Source organism: Hyperolius riggenbachi, chromosome 4 (assembly GCF_040937935.1).
Source record: "Hyperolius riggenbachi isolate aHypRig1 chromosome 4, aHypRig1.pri, whole genome shotgun sequence".
NCBI classification, from domain to species: Eukaryota; Metazoa; Chordata; class Amphibia; order Anura; family Hyperoliidae; genus Hyperolius; species Hyperolius riggenbachi.
This window is the reverse complement of record NC_090649.1, coordinates 175,222,028-175,244,389: the sequence shown is the minus strand read 5'-3', so window position 1 is coordinate 175,244,389 and position 22,362 is coordinate 175,222,028. Positions and strand designations below refer to the sequence as shown.

At 44.2% G+C, this 22,362-nt stretch overlaps 1 protein-coding gene across 1 annotated transcript in view; it reads right to left on the bottom strand.

Annotated features, from left to right (window-relative positions):
• SKIL (SKI like proto-oncogene) overlaps positions 1-22,362 on the bottom strand; it is an 82,490-nt gene that overhangs the window by 13,036 nt on the left and 47,092 nt on the right. The window contains exons 4-5 of the mRNA XM_068281010.1: positions 21,333-21,577; positions 5,993-6,150 (exon numbers count right to left, since the gene is read on the bottom strand). Of these exons, the coding sequence (XP_068137111.1) occupies positions 5,993-6,150; positions 21,333-21,577 (403 nt within the window). The remainder of the gene's footprint in view (positions 1-5,992; positions 6,151-21,332; positions 21,578-22,362) is intronic.

The following is a 22,362-nucleotide window of genomic DNA, read 5'->3' as shown; positions in this document are numbered from 1 at the left end:
GCCTCATGGTGTGCACAGAATCTGCCCTGTAGTACCATCCTCCCCCCAGCTCTCTGTGTGCAGGCTGCCGTGGGGAAACTTCACAGGACACAAGGGGTGAGGAGGGGACACTATGGGGGATGCCAGCTGTCTAGCACTGGGTAGTTTAGAGCTGGAATCACCAAACCAATACTTGGACCAAGTGTGCAAATGCAGAGTATGCTTATATAGGCTTTGTAGCATAACTATGGCCAGTATAATACAGTACATTTGCGGCATTTCATGTATATACTTTCGCTCCTGCTATTCGCTAGCCTTGGGGGGTGGGGGGGGGGGATTTTGAGAAGAATCCTTATGCATGCTGCAGGGAGTAGGTGGGGGAGGTAGATCTCGTGGATTCTGCAGGCTGAAAAGTAGCTTGCGGTCTGAAAAAGTGTGGGCACACCCTGGTGTAGAGTGTCAGCTTCCTGCACAGGAGCTTTGTTTTGTTCCTAAAAGCAGACGCCATCTAAGTATAGTTGTAAAATTTCCTAAGCTTTGGCAGTGCCAAAATGCTTTCTATGTTACATACTATCAATCAACAAGCTTGTTATATGCAAATTAGAGGAGTGGATGGTATCATAAACTGAGGAGTCAGAGTTGGATGATTTTTGTACCAACTCCAGCCATGATTGGCAAGTGCATCCTATAAATACCTTAAAGGTGGCCATAAATCTGTCAATTTGGCGGCCAATTGACCATCCAATTCGATAGTTATCGAATCGGATTAAAATCAGTGCCACCACAAGAATGTATTGAAAACTTGGGCCAATGTGGTCAATCAGGTGCACCAATTATCAGCGTGTGATAATCACATACAAATGCGACAGAAACCCCCAGGTGTTGTCCCCACAAATGGTTTATGTGCATGTGAGGCGCATACGTGAAGTCAAACACGTGCCCCACGAGCTATAGGCCAGTAGTCACTTGGAGCGCCAATGGGGAAATACAGTGCAGACATTCAGGGACAGCATGACAGGTGAAGTCTTGGGCACATCAAACATTTGTGAGGACCTGGCCGGGGTCGGCGAGGTGGTGTCACAAGGCCAATTCCAAAAAGATTTCTTGCTGAAATTGATCAGCCTGCAGTATATAGGCAAACAGATCTCTCTCTCTCTGATCAAATCTGATCAGAGAGATCTGTCCTTTGGTCAAATCTGCCCATCATCACTAGATGTATGGCCACCTTAAAGAGACTCGGAGATGAGTCTTTCTGCAGTTTTTTACTTACCCGGGGCTTCTTCCAGCCCCATAAAAGCATGGATGTGTCACTTGCCGTCCTCCCGCAGTCCTCCGGGAGTCAACTCCCGGTACGCGGCTCAGTCAGACTCCGTCTGAGTAACATCAGCCGGGGCCCTCTGCGCTTGCGCAGAAGGTCCGCCGCTGAGGTCACTGAGCCGCTTACCGGGGAAGATTGCGGCTGAATAGAGGCACTGTGGAGGATGGCGAGGGACACATCCATGCTCATGGGGCTGGAGGAAGCCCCAGGTAAAAAAGAAAAAAAAAAAAAAAAAAAGCAGGAAGACTCCGCTCTGAGTCTCTTTAAGCATCAATATGCAATGCTGCAGTTCGATCGATTTTCAATAGAATTCCTGCTGGAATCTATTGAAAATCGATGTGCAGTTGGATGGTAAGAAAATCCCTCTATGACCAGATTGCAATCACAGAGGGATTTATCGAATTACCACATAGTGTTGCAAGCTATCAGTGTGTCACAAACATTGGGATCTTGTCTCTCCACAAAACAAAAACTTCCATTTTATTGGAAGCGAAATGATAACAGTGCACTTACTGTACAAAATTATCAGATTTGAGTTTGCTTTTTGCAAATCAAACTAAACAGAGGTTCTGGAACACACACAGGAAAGGGATAGACTCCATAGATCCACATTAATCCATGCCATGCACTGATGAGGACCAACCAGTCTGAAGCAGTCTATGCATGTTGGATTAGTGCAGTGGCGGCTCCAGCTTCAGATTTTTGGGGGGGCTCAAAAGGGGCACAATGGCTGGCAGGCGGAGCTCATAGGGGGGAAATTATAGGTGTGGTCATGATGTCATGTGGGCGGGGCTAACTGTAATGTAGTTGTACCAGCTAATGTAGTTACATTAAAAAAATATGAAGTAAATGCACCTAATGACAGTGTTTCACCAGTATATGCTTCAATCAACAATCATGTAATGAGAGACAGCATTTCACCAGTTAATGCACATAATGACAGACAGTGTTTCCCCAGTAAATGCACATAAGAGACAGCCTTTCACCACTAAATGCATGTAATGAGAGACAGCGTTTCACCTGTAAAAGCACGTAATGAGAAACAGCGTTTCACCACTAAATGCACATAAGAGACAGCGTTTCACCAGTAAATGCATCAATCAACAATCATGTAATGAGAGACAGCGTTTCACCACTTAATGCACATAATGACAGACAGCTTTTCACCATTAAATGCACGTAATGATAGACAGCCTTTCACCAGTAAATGCATGTAATGAGAGACAGCGTTTCACCTGTAAAAGCACATAATGAGAAATAGCGTTTCACCACTAAATGCACATAAGAGACAGTGTTTCACCAGTAAATGCATCAATCAGCAATCATCATGTAATGAGAGACGTTTCACCAATTAATGCACTTGACAACGACAGACAACGTTTCCCCAGTAAATGCACATAAGAGACAGCTTTTCACCAGTAAATGCACATAATGACAGACAGCGTTTCCCCAGTAAATGCACATAATAACAGACAGCATTTCCCCAGTAAATGCACATAATGACAGACAGCATTTCCCCAGTAAATGCATGTAATGAGAGACAGCACTTCACCAGTAAAAGCATGTAAAGAGAGACAGCCCTTCACCAGTAAAATCATGTAATGAGAGACAGCCTTTCACCAGTAAATGTATGCTGAGGAAACAGAGGGACAGGGGTGTCATGCTGGGAGGACAGGGGTATTGTGAGCTGGTGAGACAGGGGTGTCATGACACCCCTGTCTCCCAAGCACATGACACCCATGTCCCCTTGAGCACAAAACCCCTGTACCCCCAGAAAATCACACCCCTGTCCCCTCCAGAACATGCCAACACTGTCCCCCTCAGCACATCACACCCCAGTCCCCCTCCGCACATCACACCCCAGTCCCCTCCAGCACATCACTTCACTGTCCCCTCCAGCACATCACACCCCTGTCCCCTGCAGCACATCACACACCTGTCCCCTCCAGCACATCACACACCTGTCCCCTCCAGCACATCACACCCTTGTCCCCTCCAGCAATTCACACCCTTGTCCCCTCCAGCACATCACGCCCTTGTCCCCTCCAGCACATCACGCCCTTGTCCCCTCCAGCACATCACGCCCTTGTCCCCTCCAGCACATCACGCCCTTGTCCCCTCCAGCACATCACGCCCTTGTCCCCTCCAGCACATCACGCCCTTGTCCCCTCCAGCACATCACGCCCTTGTCCCCTCCAGCACATCACGCCCTTGTCCCCTCCAGCACATCACACACCTGTCGACCCAGCATGACACCCCTGTCCCCTGCAGCACATCACACACCTCTCCCCCCAGCATGACACCCCTGTCCCTCGGGGGGGGGGGGGGCAGTTAGCATCTAGGTGCTGGGAGGGAACATCTAGGCTCTGGGTGGTAGCTGGGGTGGAAGGGAACATATAGGTGCTGGCTTGGCTGGGGGGGGGGGGGGGCAGTTAGCATTTATGTGCAGGGAGGGAACATATGGTGGCTGGCTGGGTGGGGGGGGAGTTAGCATCTAGGTGCTGGGTGGTAGCTGGGGTGGGATGAAACATATAGGTGCTGGCTTGGGGGGGGGGGGGCAGTTAGCATCTAGGTACCGGGAGGGAACATCTGGTGGCTGGCCGGGTGGGGGGGGGGGGGGGGGGAAGTTAGCATCTAGGTGCTGGGTGGTAGCTGGGGTGGGAGGGAACATATAGGTGCTGGCTGGCTGGGTGGGCTGGCTGGGCTGGGGGGAGGTATAGTGAACGATTGGGGGGGGGGGGGGGGGAGAATTCACAATTTTAAGCTGCATTTTACCTTGCTGGTTGCTGCAGATGCAAAGCCGCAGCAACAGTCCAGGATTTTGCATTCTTCCTCCAGCGTACCGAGGCCATCAGCACTGTGCAGGCTGGCCATGGCTGCTTACACGAGGGCAACATAGTTCCTGCTGCCCAGCCCAGTCCGCTGTACATGAAGCCGTCGCAGCACCGCCTGGAGCAGTGAGAGGAGGTCCGGGTCTGAAAATCCTCCACCACCTGTGTTTGAATTTGGTTTGCGCGCCGCTGACATTGAGATTCAGGTGGGCGGAGCTTTCAATCTGCGGAAAAGGCAGATGCTCCACACTCCACCTGCATCCAGCCTGCACCGTCCGAGTGCGCTGTAGGGTTACCATGGTGACGGGAGTTGAGATGCATGGAGTTCGTGGATGCTGCGTCTGTAAACTTTCGTCACCATGACGACAACCCGAAAGCAGCCGCTGCTATCAATTACTTAGGAGCACGTGCCAGCGGGCCGGTTTCCTTGATATGACGGCTGCGCACCTGCGGCCCATAATGCAAGAGGCAGCCCGGTCCGCGCATGAGTACAGTTAAGCAGCTGCAGCATTAAAAAAAAAAAAAAGTCTACTCAGCTCTGGGGACTCAGGGTGGGCTTTCGGGGGGGGGGGGGGGCTTACAGTTTGTCAGCTGGGGCTTCAGCCCCGGCAAGCCCCAGTGTAGCGCCGCCACTGGATTAGTGTGGCTCTGTACAATTAACAAGTTGACACATTATTGCATTCCAGTGGTTCTGGAGGTGTGGCTAGCTTACAGGGACAACAAGGGATAATTTGCATACTCATCAGTGATGCACTGTGGGACACCTCATATACTCACTCCTAACTAAATAATTGCTAATACCTTCTGTTTTAAGAAGGCAAACTTCTGTTTTGCATTGTAGAGGGATGGAACATTATCCGCTATATTTCATCTGCAAATGCTAAATAAAAGGTTGGCCTCAATTCACTAAGATCATGCTGGAGATAATAAGGCAAGAGATAACTTGCCACCACACAGTGAGAGAGTTATCTTAACTCTTTATTCCTTAAGTTACCTCCTCTGTAGTGGTTTTCACACTCAGTTAATTAAAATAACTCCAGAATTCTAAAGTTAAAGTTAAGGATTGAAGAGTTAACTTAAAGGGAACCATAGATGAACCTAGTTGAAAAATGAAAGAAAGAGGTCATACATACCTGGGGCTTCCTCCAGCCCCATAAGCCTGGATCGCTGCCACGCCACCAACCTCCGCTGCCTCTATCGCCCGTACCGGGTCCCGTCACTTCCGCCGGACGCAACCAATTGTACGCATGCGCAGGGGCTCCCTCCGGCTTTGTACGCATGCGCAGTATGGAGGGAGCGCACTGCGCTTGCGTCGACTGGCCGAAAGTACGGGACCCGGTACCGGCGGACAGAGGCAGCGGAGGACGGCAGTGTGGGAGCGATCCAGGCTTATGGAGCTGGAGGGAGCCCCAGGTATGTATAAATCTATTGATTTTTCAGCTCTGGCTCTCTTTAAAGACATAAGAGTTAACTTTAGGTTTGCTAAGGTAAAATGTTTCCTGAATACTACATGCCTTATCACCATGGTGATAACGCTAGAAACGTTATTAACGACAGGAGATAAGCTTAGTGAATTGAGGCCAATGTGATAATTTGTACAGCAAAGGCACTTACATCAATTAGCTTTAATAAAGTGGAACTTTCTGTTATTAACCCTTCCCATTAACTTTATATCAGTAATTTATTTTCCGTGTAAGTTCTTATGCTTTAATTTTTTAGAATGATGAAATTGAGTTTCAAACCAAAACAAACAGCGGCTACATCAGCAGACAAGTACAACAAACATGTTGCCCCATCCAACTAGTCTTATGACACCATCCATTCAACAAACATGATGAGAAATGTATTATACAACCTTTCTTACCATTTGGATTTGTTGTTTCTTCTGTAAAATGTAATTGAGTTTTTCTTGCTGTTTGAGAAAGGTTTTCACCACTTCTTCCATGATGTGACCCTTGTCATCCTCGCATAGCTTGTCTTTGCAAAGTGTCCCATCTTTCTCCGTTTCTCCAAAGTTAGTCTCTGCAACAGACAAAAAACATCGGCCTCATTACAGCCGCAAGTGCTTCCGCATGTGCACTGATCCACATACAGGATCTTCTCAAAAAAATAGCATATTGTGATAAAGTTCATTATTTTCTGTAATGTACTGATAAACATTAGACTTTCATATATTTTAGATTCATTACACTACAACTGAAGTAGTTCAAGCCTTTTATTGTTTTAATATTGATGATTTTGGCATACAGCTCATGAAAACCCCAAATTCCTATCTCAAAAAATTAGCATATTTCATCCGACCAATAAAAGAAAAGTGTTTTTAAAACAAAAAAGTCAACCTTCAAATAATTATGTTCAGTTATGCACTCAATACTTGGTCGGGAATCCTTTTGCAGAAATGACTGCTTCAATGCAGCGTGGCATAGAGGCAATCAGCCTGTGGCACTGCTCAGGTGTTATGGAGGCCCAGGATGCTTCGATAGCGGCCTTAAGCTCATCCAGAGTGTTGGGTCTTGTGTCTCTCAACTTTCTCTTCACAATACCCCACAGATTCTCTATGGGGTTCAGGTCAGGAGAGTTGGCAGGCCAATTGAGCACAGTAATACCATGGTCAGTAAACCATTTACCAGTGGTTTTGGCACTGTGAGCAGGTGCCAGGTCGTGCTGAAAAACGAAATCTTCATCTTCATAAAGCTTTTCAGCAGATGGAAGCATGAAGTGCTCCAAAATCTCCTGATAGCTAGCTGCATTGACCCTGCCCTTGATAAAACACAGTGGACCAACACCAGCAGCTGGCATGGCACCCCAGACCATCACTGACTGTGGGTACTTGACACTGGACTTCAGGCATTTTGGCATTTCCCTCTCCCCAGTCTTCCTCCAGACTCTGGCACCTTGATTTCCGAATGATATGCAAAAGTTGCTTTCATCCGAAAAAAGTACTTTGGACCACTGAACAACAGTCCAGTGCTGCTTCTCTGTAGCCCAGGTCAGGCGCCTCTGCCGCTATTTCTTGTTCAAAAGTGGGTTCACGCTTCCATCTGCTGAAAAGCTTTATGGTGATGAATATTTCATTTTTCAGCACGACCTGGCACCTGCTCACAGTGGCAAAACCACTGGTAAATGGTTTACTGACCATGGTATTACTGTGCTCAACTGGCCTGCCAACTCTCCTGACCTGAACCCCATAGAGAATCTGTGGAATATTGTGAAGAGAAAGTTGAGAGACACAAGACCCAACACTCTGGATGAGAATAAGGCCGCTATCGAAGCATCCTGGGCCTCCATAACACCTAAGCAGTGCCACAGGCTGATTGCCTCCATGCCACGCCACATTGAAGCAGTCATTTCTGCAAAAGGATTCCCGACCAAGTATTGAGTGCATAACTGAACATAAATATTTGAAGGTTGACTTTTTTTGTTTTAAAAACACTTTTCTTTTATTGGTCGGATGAAATATGCTAATTTTTTGAGCTGTATGCCAAAATCATCAATATTAAAACAATAAAAGGCTTGAACTACTTCAGTTGTAGTGTAATGAATCTAAAATATATGAAAGTCTAATGTTTATCAGTACATTACAGAAAATAATGAACTTTATCACAATATGCTAATTTTTTGAGAAGATCCTGTATACATGAGCAAGCAAGACTGGGAAACTGAAGGGCTGGAAACGGATGTCCCTTCATGACCCAGAGTGGCAGGCCATAAGAATCGCTTCATTTTCTAATTGAAATAATGAAATCTGCCTGCTTTGGGCAACAAGCACTTTCTTTACAGGTAGTATTTTACTTATGGATTAAGTAGCAGGAAAAAGAACAGTGATTGAATACTTTATTGTAAAAGTATTCATGCAGCCATCTCTCTACAAAACGCATCACACCTCAGCCACTCAGATAACTTAGATAAATTAAGAAACAAAACAAGAGAGTAAGAATTGGAAGTGTACTTCTTGATGCATGCCAAAAAGGTCTACAGGGTGAAGCATTTTCTAAAATGTAAGATATTTTTAAAAGTGGGATGTGTGTGTCATTTCCATGGAAGTAGAAACAGCATCAGCAGATGCTAAGCACACACTACACAAGCTTCATCATCAATGTGACATGTATGCAGTGTGCTCTCCAGTAGCTACAATGGTGATAAGGAAGGTGCGAGAGTGGTACCCACAGTGTAAGCTGGAATTGGGAGATACGCAGGCAGACATCACAGTACATAGTATATATGGGCCAACATGCAGTGGATGAGTCTGCAGTGGATATTGTGCTCAGTCTGTGCTATTTATGGGGACTGTGTGGGTTGTCAGAAGTGAAAAGTCTAAATGCATTGGAAAGGACACTTGTGATGACTGGTCCCCTGTAATTGTTAGGAGAATGTGTGTGAAATCACAGACACACATACCATGCATGCACATTTCTCATATAAGAAGCAGCCACACAACACTCGGGTTACAAATTCTCCTGGGATTTATAATAAAGTTCAACATGACTGCAGAAAAAAGGTGTGTCAAGCCTGTGTACTTCATAAAGCAATCTGTAGAATTAAAGATTAGAATCTACATAGTTGAATGTGCTGATAACAAAAATCACACAAAATGATCAATGAAAATCGAATTTATCAACCCGTGGAGGTCTGGATTTTGAGTCTCACAATATTAGTGAAAAAAAAGATTTACAGATTTAACTTTGATGTAAGGTCCTTAACCACTTGAGGACCGGCATCTAAACCCCCCAGGGCCAGAGCAGTTTGAAAAATGTGTAGGTCCCCGTTTAGATATCCAGGCATAGGTGTCCCTAGTATAGATAGCTAGGCATGGGTGTCCCTAGTATAGATAGATAGGCATAGGTGTCCCCAGTATAGATATCCAGGCATAGGTGTCCCTAGTATAGATAGATAGGCATAGGTGTCCCTAGTATAGAGAGGCATGGGTGTCCCCAGTATAGAGAGGCATGGGTGTCCCCAGTATAGATATGCATAGGTGTCCCTAGTATAGATAGATAGGCATAGGTGTCCCCAGTATAGATAGAGAGGCATGGGTGTCCCCAGTATAGAGAGGCATGGGTGTCCCCAGTATAGATATGCATAGGTGTCCCTAGTATAGATAGATAGGCATAGGTGTCCCTAGTATAGATAGCTAGGCATGGGTGTCCCCAGTATAGATAGAGAGGCATGGGTGTCCCCAGTATAGATAGATAGGCATAGGTGTCCCTAGTATAGATAGCTAGGCATGGGTGTCCCCAGTATAGATAGAGAGGCATGGGTGTCCCCAGTATAGATAGAGAGGCATGGGTGTCCCCAGTATAGAGAGGCATGAGTGTTCCCAGTATAGATAGGTGTCCCCAGTATAGGCAGCGGGCATTACTTACCTCCCCAGCTCCAGCAACGAGCAGCTCTCCCCGCCACAGCTCTACCTAGCATCCAACCTCGCACTGCCACTATGTCATCAAGCCGGGACCTGACACTAGAGGCAGTGCGAGGCTGGATGCCGGGCAGAGCGGAGTGGAAGCGACTATTGCAGGAGGAACGTCAGGAGAGGCAAGTCCCGGTCCTCTTCCTTCCTTCTGCCGCCGCTACAGTAATCACTACGATCAGTGGCGAACGTGGTGATCACATGATAAGAAGCCAATCGCCATGTCTCCTGATCAGTGAGGGGAGATGTCAGCTGTCCCCTCTCAGGTGCATGCAATTGTGTCAGGACTTCAAGGACGTTACAGGTACATCCTTGATCCCAAAGGGGTAAAAAAAATAGAGAAAAAAAAGACAAAAATGAGGTTCAGAAGTGTGTGTGGCCTCCATGTGCCTGTATGACCTCCCTACAATGACTGGGCATGCTCCTGATGAGGCTGCAGATGGTCTCCTGAGAGATCTCCTCCCAGACCTGGACTAAAGCATCTACCAACTCCTGGAAAGTCTGTGGTGCAACATGTCGTTGGTGGATGTAGCGAGACATGATGTACCAGATGTGCTCAACTGGATTCAAGTCTGGGGACCGGGCGGGCCAGTCCATAGCATCAATGCCTTCGTCTTGCGGAAACTGCAGACACACTCAAGCCACATGAGGTCTAGCATTGTCTTGCATTAGGAGAAGACCCCCTGAAAAGAATCGTACTCAAAGAGACCCAGTGAATCTCAAAACAATACCGTAAGGGTCCTTTTACACTAGATCAGTTGCTGACTGTTGTAACTGAAAGGACAACTGATTTAGTGTCCATGTCTCCCTATGGCCCCTTTTTACAGTGCATGCTGAAAAACAAACTTTTTCACAATGCACTGCTATGGAGGTAAAAAAACAAAACAAAAAAAAAACATACATATTAAAATGCATCAAGTGTAAAGGGGCCCTAAGGGTTGGCAAGTGCCAGACACACACACACCGGTCGGGATGTCCTGCTGGTGTCACTGCACTCCCGAGCCCATTACAGTATATATCAGAGCATTGTGGCCAATTCCGGTAACTAGGGGGTATTTGAATAAATGTTGATTTTTGTTCATGCACATAGAAAAATGTAGATTGTTGTACATGGAAAAAGAAGAGGAGTCACAAGGCATTAATGATGGGATTCAGAGTTTGCAGAATTATGATGTTCCAGGATGTGAGGACAGGACGACATTTGAATATGAGTATGTTTATTGTTCAAGAACTAATTGTAGATAGTTGTTTATGGAAAAATAAGACATCCCCTGAAAATAAGCCCCACATCACTTGGAGCAAAAATCAACATAAAACCCTGTCTTATTTTGGGGGAAAATAGTAATTAAAGTGGCAATTACATTTTGCACCGCCTGAAGATGATGTTAGTGTGACTGGTTTCAACATCAGTCTGCCTGCTAAACCCTGAATGGGAGCAGCAACATGAAACGGCACTTTTGGAAATATATATTAACCGGTTTTCTTCTTTCAGAGTAATTTGATAACTGGCGCTGAGCTTAGGAAAAGGATATTGGGAAGGCAATAAACGAGAGATGTTCAGAGCAATATATTCTCTGCATCTTTTATGGCCTGTGATTGTTTAATAAATCTCTTCCAGCTATGTGCCTCAGATCATAAAGTGAACTGTAAACCCTCCCAGATCTAGAAACCTATAGTTTATGCCTTGCTATGAAATGTATAGAAAGAAGGACAAGGCAGGCAATGTCATGAGACTGGAACAAAGCAGGGCTAAGAGAGGTAGCAGCCTAAACATGGCCATTTCATGTAATCAGTGCTAACCATTTACAGAGAAACAGCATTCCTGTCTGAAAGGGATGTACGTCAGCCTTGTGGTTATCGTGCAAAAACCTACGATTTTCTGATCTTTATTTTCTGCAGCCAGAGATGTCAAATTAGCTCTGCTACCATACAAGACAGTTAAACCTTCTGTACAAATATAGCAATTTCCTTGTTTCCCAGGTGGACACAGTGGCCAGTCACAGGCAGATTAGATTAAATCAATCAATCTGGACAAATCTACAGACTACTCCAAAGCGAACTGATCATTTTAATAGATTTCATTAAGAGAAATAATCAAGTGAGTTTCAGAAAATTCTAGTTGAATGGAGTAGTGGAATATAAATTGTATTGAAAAGGGGAATTGTACTGCATCAAGTTACACAAAGCATTGCATGGTGGTGGTTTTAATGGACTGAAGCAGTCACATTAGACGAGAGTGTTGGGTTGCATTTTAACGCAATGTTCATGTCTCCACTGCAGAGTCCGCAGAGCGCCTCCTGTCATTCATCAAATAGGTGGCAACAGAAACCACCGTGTGGAAAAATGCATGCAGCAAGACTTTCCCACAAGGAACAAAAATGGAAGAAGAAAAATCCCAGTTAGACCCACTGGTAACAGTATTTATTTTAATTTATTTATTTATTGCATTTATAAAGCGCCAACATATTACGCAGCGTTGATACAGTAATGAACAGTATTTCCATAAACTGTCCAGAATGGCAATGTGGACAAAAAAAATACTGAATATGAAGGGTGATGCATCAATTGGAGAGTGTTGATGACTTGCTGGATAAGCCTTCATGTACAATGATGTGAGGCCTGCACAGACTAAAATGAATATCCCTTGTTTGATAAACAAAGGTTCATATTAGGTCCCTTCTGCAATTCTGCATTATGTGCAGTTGCTGGTAACCATCACAATACCTGGCACTGAGTTCTCTCTGATGTGGTTGTGATCCCGATCATTTACAAGGGATAGAATTGCAATGTGTTTGCGCAAAAATGCCGACCTCCTGGATTGCACACACCGTGCGTTGCTGAAAACGCAGTCAGCAATGCACGAGTGGTAAGGGGACCTCAGTCTATTTTCCAAACTTCCATAAGGAAGTTAAAGTGACAAGTGACTTGTCTATATATCTTATCTAAAGTTTAGATAGTTTACACAGCAAATCTATCTTCAAACAGCTTCAACAGTATATTAATGTTTTTTCCTGTGATACAATGGGAGCAGACATGTTTTCTGCTTGTCACTATTACACAATTACACACACACGGGCAAGCTTATCTGTATCTAGGCATGCTAATCTGCATATTCTGTGAAAACTCCACTCTTATCTCCTCCATTACACAGGCAACTGATCTGTATCTGCACTGCAGCTCTCAGATTGTGAAAACTCTGCCTCTGAAATCTATAGCTAGTAACACCTTTTTCACCTGCCCAGACTGAAATCCCACAATCCCTTGCAAGCGCCAAGGCACTCTGGAGAAGCTGTGGGTGTGGATTATTTAGTTTATAGGAAATTAGGGTACTAAAACAAAACAAGTATTTGGCTTGAGGAATGCCCTATAAACTATATGTAAGGAACACAATTATGCAATGAGTAAAAGTTCATCTCAGGTCCACTTTAACCTCTGAATGACTGAGCAATGTAACATCTGTGACCAGTCATGATGAAGTACCTAAATTTAGCTGCTCTTTAATTAAACATCTTTCATTTATTTTTGGGAAACAAAATGTGTATTTTTACATAGCCCTAAAACAAGTAAGTGCATAAATAGCTTTCCAAAAATATATACATTTGGAAGTCCACTACTCATGCTTTATTAACAGCAGCTACAAAATTCAGATCAGAATGTTTCAGAATGCTGGAGGTATATGAGAGCTGGAAGAGACATTGAAGGGCATCGCACAGAGGTCGTGACAAGGATGAGGTAACATGTACATTGCGTTTCGCAAAAAGACACACACAATTGCAGGGAGACCGGATGGGGTTCCGTCAGTCATCAGGAAACTGAATCCTATTACCACCACACCCTCCAATTGAGCCTTTGCGACCCAGGTTTTCCACCATGACCGATCGAGCCTTTCGAACAATTTCATTAGGAAATTAATCAAAACGATCAATAGGGTGGCCATGTTGTAGCTCAATATCTTCCGGATTAGATCATCATGATCCTATTGACCAGATATTGATGCTGAAAAATGAGTAATGTACCTTTACACTCCGCAGTATAGAACAATTTTTTGTGCAAATGATTTTTTTATGCATCCATAAGGGCTCAAAGCTTCCCCTTTGGAAAACATCTCTGCCATATACCGTATTTTTCGGACTATAAGACGCACCTACGTTTAGAGGACAAAAACCAGGGGAAAAAAATATATACTAAACCTTGCGCACCCATGGTGCAGGGGCGTCTTGTGGATTATGCCCTCTTTGTATTTCATGCCCCCTTGTATCTCGTGTCTCCCTGTGTCCTCTTATGCCCCTTTGTGTCCTCCATGCCCATTTGTGTCCCCTTGTGTCCTCTGTTTGTCCCCGTGTCCTCCTCTGCATGGGCACAGTAAAGGGAGTACCCCGACATTGCAGCAGGTTAGAGCTTTCGTATTGGCAGGCATTCACAAGTCAGGAACTCCCTGCCTTTAGACTATAAGACAGCAGCAACCTTTTCCCCCCACTTTTGGAGGAGAAAAAGTGAGTCTTAAAGTTAAAAAAAAAATACAGTATTTGGTTTATTCAGCAAAAGTAGAACAACCAAGCAGGTGAAACCAGCAACTTGCATACACATTATCACCCTTGATATTCTGCCGTAGCTCAGCTGATTTTGCTTGTCTTTCTATCACCTTGTAATACAATGTTGCAGGTTCACGGCAACACTTAAAATTCTGTCTGTCGAAAGCTACAGTAGCCTGGTTAGAGAAAACATCCTACTTTTATAACTTGAGCTGCACCTATTATTAGAGTCATTTCACTGATGTTGTGTTAGTGCTGTCCCTACTGCAATTGCTCGAATTGCCAATCTTCTTCTCTAATGCTTTCAGCACTAAAATGCTATCTGAAAAGAAGAAACTCTGTGATGGCGGAAGTAGAAATATATTTCTTTAATAAAACAAAACTGCCTTGTGTTGCTCAGAAACTGTAGGCATTTTCATAGATGTTGCTGGTGCTGAGTAAAACGGTCTGCACTGCACACCACATAATCTCCAGTAACCAACAGCAAACTAAGAAATCAGTTGTTGGCTAGGGATGGTCAGTGGCATACAAATAATTCAGAGATGATGCAGCATTAAAGAAAACCGGAAAAAGAGATGGATATGGATGCTGCAACATGTATTTCCTTTTAAACAATACCAGTTGTCTGGCAGTCCTGCTGACCTTTTTGGCTGTCTGAAACAAGCATGCAGCCAATCTCGTCAGACTTCAGTCAGAAACATCTGATATTAATATGCTTGTTCAGGGTCTATGGTTAAAAGTATTAAAGGCAGATGATCAGCAGACAACTGGTATTGTTTAAAATTAACTGAAAATGTCAGCCTCCGTTATCCATCTCACTTCAGGTTCCCTTTAAAGGGGTTCTGTGGGGGGTTGGTAAGGATAAAAACCGCCATTTACCTGGGGCTTCTATCAGCCCCCTGTAGCAGTAATGTCCCACGCCGTCCTCCTCCGATCCCCCGTTACCCGCCGCCGGTCCCGGTCTAGAGTGGCACGCCATCCAACTGCAGCTGCGCAGCTGTGCTTGCTCCTGCCCATGTCATCAGAAGCTTACTGCACAGGCGCAGTACAAGAAAACTTCGTACTGCGCAGCAAGCTTCTGATGACATGAACGGCAACGCGCATTATTCGGCGATGCCAGACGAATAATGCCAGGTGCCAGCGGCGGGGAACGGCAGATCGGAGCAGGACGGCGTGGGACATTACTGCTACAGGGGGCTGATAGAAGCACCAGGTAAGTGGCGGTTTTTATCCTTAGCAAACCCCCACAGAACCCCTTTAAGCTTGAATATGGACCAGTCAAGTAGGAATTTGGATTAATCCATTTACAAGCTGAATACATTTGCATACACAATTTGCACAATCCTACATCAACTCAGAATTATTTACATCTCATTAGTCATTCCTAGCTGTCATGATACTTAAAGGAAACTTCAGACCGTTCATAATGCTGTATTTATACTTACCGGGGGCTTCCTCCAGCACCATGTGGTCCACGGGCTCCCTCACAATCCTACCTGGCCGACCTGCTGTCCTGTGGTAGCCTCTGGCATTTCCTTCAGTCGGGTTTCTCTGTGCATGCGCAGCCATGCACATGTACAGAAGAACAGCTGGCCGACTGAAGAAAACCCCGGAGGTTACCACGGGACAACGGAGGGGCCAGGAAAGACAGCGAGGGAGCCTGCGGACCACATGGGGCTGGAGGAAATCCAAGGTAACTATAAATACAGTAGTATGTACAGTCTCAGGTACACTTTAAGATTACTTGAAGGAACAATCAGAAACATTTGCTTTGGCTCTGGGAAAAACCAATTTGTGTAAATAGTATCCATGACAATGTCATCCTGGAGTTAAAGCACACACCTCTTATACCATAGTTCAGGTGCTGTGAAGTCTGACCAGATTAGCTACATGCTAGTTTCCAGTGTGCAATTCAGACAATAGTGATGCTAAGGAGATTAACAGGATGGCCAGGGAACTGGTATTGTTTAAAAGGGAACAAATGTCAGCCTCTATAAGCTTCTCAATTGAGGTGTACTTTAAATGCAGAAACTCTATGCCCCACAGCATTCCTGCAACATTGTCAGATAAACTTTGCAAAATAAAATATGACCAATAGGCCCTGTTTCTCCAGATGTTGCTCTGCAAAGTCTATATGGCACAGTTCACACACAGAAGGCCAGTCAATGGTTTTTGCAAGCCTAAAGTACCAGTCACGTTCATACAAAAAAAAAAAATAGTAATTTCTGACTTTAAGTAAGTAGATATACACCAACAAAAAAAAAAAAATACTGTAGCCAAAAATTATTTCATGGATACTTCCTAGTGAAATTTAAAGTGTACCCGAGGCAACATGCAACATGGTGAGATAAACATGTGATTGTACAGTGCAAAACATACTAATAACCAGACCATCTTTTTTTTCATTTTTCTGCCTGGGTTAATTTTCAGGCATTCAAGTGCAAATGTATGCTGCTTAAAAATGAACCAATCAAATCCTGCTGAGCTAAAATTTGATTGGTCCATTTTCAAGCTGCATACATTTTCATACAAAATGTGCAAAACCGTGCATTAACTCGAAATTATTTGCATCTCATTGACTATCCATAATTTTAACTCTGGCACAATTAATAGACTATCATTGAGCAGAGAGAATAAAACTTTCAATCCTCTATAATAACACCCTAATGTCTCTGCGTTCCATGTCCCTGTGTGTGTCCCATTTGCACTCTGTGCATGTGCAGGGGTACAGAGACAATGAGGGAGAGTGACGCGCGGCAAGGGATGACGGGCGACGGGACAGCGTGCGCAGGTGGGTGGGCGCAGGACGGGCATGGCGGGCGCATGCGCAGTGACAGACCTAGCCCGTTTTTAAACGAGCTTAGGTCCACTAGTCTACTGAATAAATGCTTAAAGGGAATGTCTGAACAAATAAAAACAAACAAACAAACAAAAAACCCAACATCTACTTACCCGGGGCTTCCTCCAGCCCTTTGCAGTCGACGCGTCCCACGCTGCAGCTCCGCTCTCAGTCGCCGGCCTAGGGTCCCTGCTGGTGCAGAGGCTGACCTAGTGAGGTCGTCCTCTACTGCACCTGCGTGAGCACCACTGTCAATCGAGTTCACATTATCCGGAGTGTACTAAGCAGACGCAGAACTACTAAGCCTGTGCAGTACACTCCAGACAACATGGACTTGATGTGCAGTAGAGGACGAACTTGCGAGGTCGGCCTCTGCACCAGTGGGGACCCCGGGCCGGCAGCTGAGAGTGGAGCTGCGGTGTGGGACATGTTTGCTGCAAGGGGTTGAAAGAAGCCCCAGGTAAGTAGATTTTTTTTTTTTTTATTTGTTCGGATATTCCTTTTAAAGTCAATGGGAATCTAAGCTAAAAAAACAAAAAAGCCAGATACTTACCTAAGGAGAGGGAAGGCTCTGGGTCGCACTTGCACGTGCGCAGTACAGAGCAGCCCATCTTCGGGAGCACTAGAGCTCCTGAAAACTTCTGAAGTACCCCGTGGCAAGGGATCAGAGCAGTGTTTGACCAAATTGGTTGAATACTTCTCCCGGGGAGCAAGCGCAAGAATGGGGACCGAGAGAGGAGTGGGAAAGCTCTAGCCCTCACCTTAAGTATCTGGCTTTTTTTTTTTTTTTATTCGATTCCCATTGACTGTAAATATAAAATAAAACCATGGGATATAATAAAAAAAAAAAAAAAAGAAGTCATTTTTAGGAGTAGGAGGATAAATTCAATTATTCATCTTATCCGTTTTCAACCTTGGGTTCACTTTAAGTACAGCGTATTCCACTAACTAGATGGATACTACAGTTTGTTATGTATAATGTGACAATTATAGTCATACTGTACAGTATTACTTGGCTTCTCTCCAATGTCTAAATAGATCTATATCTCCCTTGTTCCACCTTGCTAGTTCTGTCTTATGATGAAACTAGAGCTTTTCTTTTTAATCTATTTGTTATCCGATATTTATTTTGTATACCAGGCACTATCGACTGCTCGAGGTTATGTTTCTGTATAGCTTGCATTGTTTTCCAGAGACAGACAGAGCTGCTAATTCCAAGTAGGTTACATCCAGGGATTGCTTATTGATGGATAGAGAATTGATCTGATGTTCAGCAACATCTGATATTTGGCTACTTAGCAAGGAAGACAGGAAGAAAACACCTGTGGCTTCCACCCTCTGCCCAAGATAGGGTGGCCACTACTGCAGGAACCCTCCTGCCAACCGGTACTGCAGGAATCCTCCTGCCGACCACACTTAGCCATGGAGAAAGACTTACACACTTAAAAATCTCTGCACACATGCTAGACTGCGGTCATCAGTAAATGTTAATTTGTCACATTGGTGTCATTGATCAACATCTGATGGTAACATGGCACATCTGAAGTCAACAACAGCACAACAACTGTATATCAAAAGGATCATTAGTGGTAGCTCATAACAGAAAAATCGGAACTACATAGTTAGCCACACACCAATGATTGAATGCAAATTATCATTCATCATCTTTTGATGTCTGTATTTCATACCGTCTAACACTGATTATCTTCTGGTGTCCTTATTGTGACAAACAAGGCAGAAAGAACAAGAGAACCTAGAACACATTTCAAAGCATCCTCACATAAAAGCAGGAAACATGCATCTATGTGAGGTTGCATACTGTAGTTGCCAAGAAGTAGGTGGGGAGCAAATGTAAACCTTAAACAGCTTTCTCTACCAATTTTGTACTGTTCGATGCAGTGTAAAGCTATGGGAAAGTCTCTCAAGCTGAAGCAGTTCATTTTGGCGCATTGCGCTGAGCACCGAAGCTGGGCGTCTTCATAGCAGCAATGCTATGCTGCATGCCCCGTGTAACGGTAATTCGGGGCTCCGGCAATTGCCAGACTATGAATTACACCTCCCTCCGAAATTGCTACAACTCGGAGGGGGACTAGTGTTTAACACCGCCAGGAGTTTCGGAGCAGCAGGGAGAGCAGTCATTCGGTTCGCCCTGCGCCGGGATAGGATGTACTCTCTCAAGCACTGCGCTTGCCACGCCATCCAGCGCCAGTTCGAGACTGTCTATTCTTTTGATCAAACCAGGATCAAGAGGGCACCAATTGTTACACATTTTTGTAAGATATGTTTTAATCAAATGAAACATCTATTCTGTGGAAAATATCTAAAAAAGTACTATTCAGTTAACCCCCATTAATTGATCATTATTTCTGGGGGTGGAGGGGGATTTCGGTGCACTTTCCAAAATGACTCTGCTGAGCTCAACGTCTTTAAAGTGTACCAGAGGCGATTAAACATAAAAGATTTACACATACTTGGGGCTTCCCCCAGCCCCATCCGCTCGGTACCGGTGCTGGAGAAGGCGGAGGATGGCGGCGTGGGAGCGATCCCTGCAGATGGGGCTGGAGGAAACCCCAGGTATGTATAAAACTTATATTTTTAATCGTCTCTGGTTTCCTTTAAGGCATACATTCTTTATGACCATTACTGTCATAGGTTCAGTTACTTTGTCCTTTATTAAAAGAAGTTGATAAAGAACCTAGATAGCCTGTGCTTTATACATAATATTAAGCCACTGCCTCAAAGTTCCTGGGATGATTGAGGCAGCTGGATTCATGTAGGCTCAGATAAGTCTTGGGGGCATCTAATAAGCACCCCTAAATATGTGAAGGTATTTTTCTGGCACTTACTCAAGTTATTCCAACTGCACAACTAAATAGCTTATTTCCCTGTGCTGAAAGAGAAGTTACTCCACTCCCTGTCTGCACACAGACATTGGCATTGCACTTGATCACTTCCCTGCTTTCCAAGTCAAACTTACAGGACAACTGAAGTGAGAGGGATATAGAGGCTTTCCTAAACAATACCAGTTGCCTGGCAGCTCTGCTGATCTATTTGGTTGCAGTAGTGTCTGAATAACACCAGAAACATGTGGGTAATCTTGTCAGATCTGACAATGTCAGAAACACCTGATCTGCTGCATGCTTGTTCAGGGTCTATGGCTAAACATATTAAAAGCAGAGGATCATCAGGATAGGCAGGCAACTGGTATTGTTTAAAAGGAAAGAAATATGGCATATCTCTCTCACGTTAGTTGTCCTTTAAACAAATTCATTTACCACAAGCGAAGCCAACCAGCATCTAAAATCTTCTCTAGGTGTTCTGCCAATTTTTCTTTTTCAGTCATTAAGCCCCAGAAATGGTCACAAAGTTAATATAGAATTATGCAAATGTTGTATGCAAATGTATGGAACTTGAAAATGAACCAATCAAATCCCATCTTGGATTCAATTGGTCCATTTTCTACCTGCATATTTGTGCATTAAAATCTGCAGGATTCTGCATCAACTCAGGATTATTTGCATCTTGCTTATCATATTCAGCACTTAAAGGGAACCTGAGGTGAGAGTAATCTGGAGGCTGCCATATTTCCTTTTAAACAATACCAGTTGCTTGGCAGTCCTTTTGCATCAGTAGTGTCTAAACCACAACCCCCAAGCAAGCATGTGGCTAATCCAATTAGAAATGAATCAGAGCACACAGACGCTATGGGAACATCTAGGCAGAATCTGTGTGGACGTGCTGCCCTGTGTGCCGGGGCCAGGACGAATAGAGGTCTGTCACAAGCGGTCGTGTGGATGTTCGTTTTAATAAAGCGGTTTATGAGAACTGAGGAACCGTCTGGAGAGTACAGATCTATCTGTGATACGCTGGAAACAAGTTTGAAATCGGTGAGTGAACTTACGAGGGGGGACCTTCCCTGTGAATTCCATAGGTGGTGGCACATCCCCAGGAGTGCAGCACGGGGTGTCAGCTGTTGATTTTATATGCAATACTGGGCATTATGTGCGCATCTTTTATTTTAGGGATATAAAACATACTGCCTACAGTAAGGATATAGACACGCAGCCTCTTATCTGGATTAAATAAGAATTTGAAATTAAGAATAATACTGCAGAGACAGTTTTCAACACACACAAAAATAATTGGGCTACCAATCCTACGTGTGTTTCTGGGAGTGCTGTGAAATTGTGTTCTGAAAGCTATATTGTAAGAAGACTAAAATATCCACTAGGAGAGCCACTGAACAAATGCTTAGTTGTGTTGCAGTTTGTCTGAGATAACCGGTTTAATGCCTTATCACATGATATCATATCCCCAGGGACAACAATGTAATTAGAGAGACCACATATCAAAAGAAAACTAAGCAGTTAATCAGGACATCTCACAGTGGTCCTGGGAGGAGAAAAGACTCATGTGTTGTACTTACCTTGTCTATTACTGCTCCCTGTATCACCTTTCTGATCTACACTCTCCTGCTCCTCTAAGGAGAGGTCAGGGTATGAGGTAGTAGATTTATGTTTGGTGCTTCGGGCCTGATTCTCGGACTCCCCCACTGATTGCTTGCTGATCTCAGTCTCTCTTCTTATAGGTTTGGTGTCCTTGCTTTGTGATAAAGCAGCTGAGAGGGAAACATTTGGGGCCACCACTTTATCATACATGTAAAGATAGTAACTGTAAAAGAAAAATAATTATAATCATAATTACACACGTCTGTGTTAGAAATTTACACTCAGAAGCAAGAATACATATGAATGTGAATATAGCCAGCTCAAGGTTAGGTTTGTCTGCCTGCTGTTGAGGTTCCTTACTGAAATGTGAAATGATGCCTGGATTTCAATTAAAAAAAAAAAATCTTTTTTTTTCACAAAGCGCTAAGATTTACATACAAAGTTATTGAACATTAAATGATTATTTAATCCACCCAAGCCTCTATAGCCCATGTGCTGGTTACAGAAGTAATAAACAAGCCAATGGCACTGTTTGTTTCAAGCGCGTTGCACTAGAGGATAAGAATCACCACCATGAAATAAGACTACCTCCTCCCCCCCCCCCCTGAATACAGATCAAACCTACTGCCCCCCCCCCCCCCCCTAAAATATTTTACCACCTGAAGCTCACATATGATAGGCCAAGAAATAAATCTACACTGTGTCTGTGTAGAAAGCAAAAGTAACCTCTAGATGTCTCTCATAGGTAGCAGAAGTAGCAACTCAGAGGACTTCTCAAACTTCTCCAATGAAAGTAAACTGTCATTTGCACAACAGACCATGCTATTAGGCATCCTCGGGCAACTATAGTAAAATGAGTCAATAAAAACATCAACCTGTATGCCATTTACATGAAATAAGTAAGTAGTGGATACCCTCAGTACTATTAATGTAAACACTACAGTGCTGCAAATGCATAATGTACAGATATAGAAAACATGTCATCATACATGAAGAAACTACAAAACT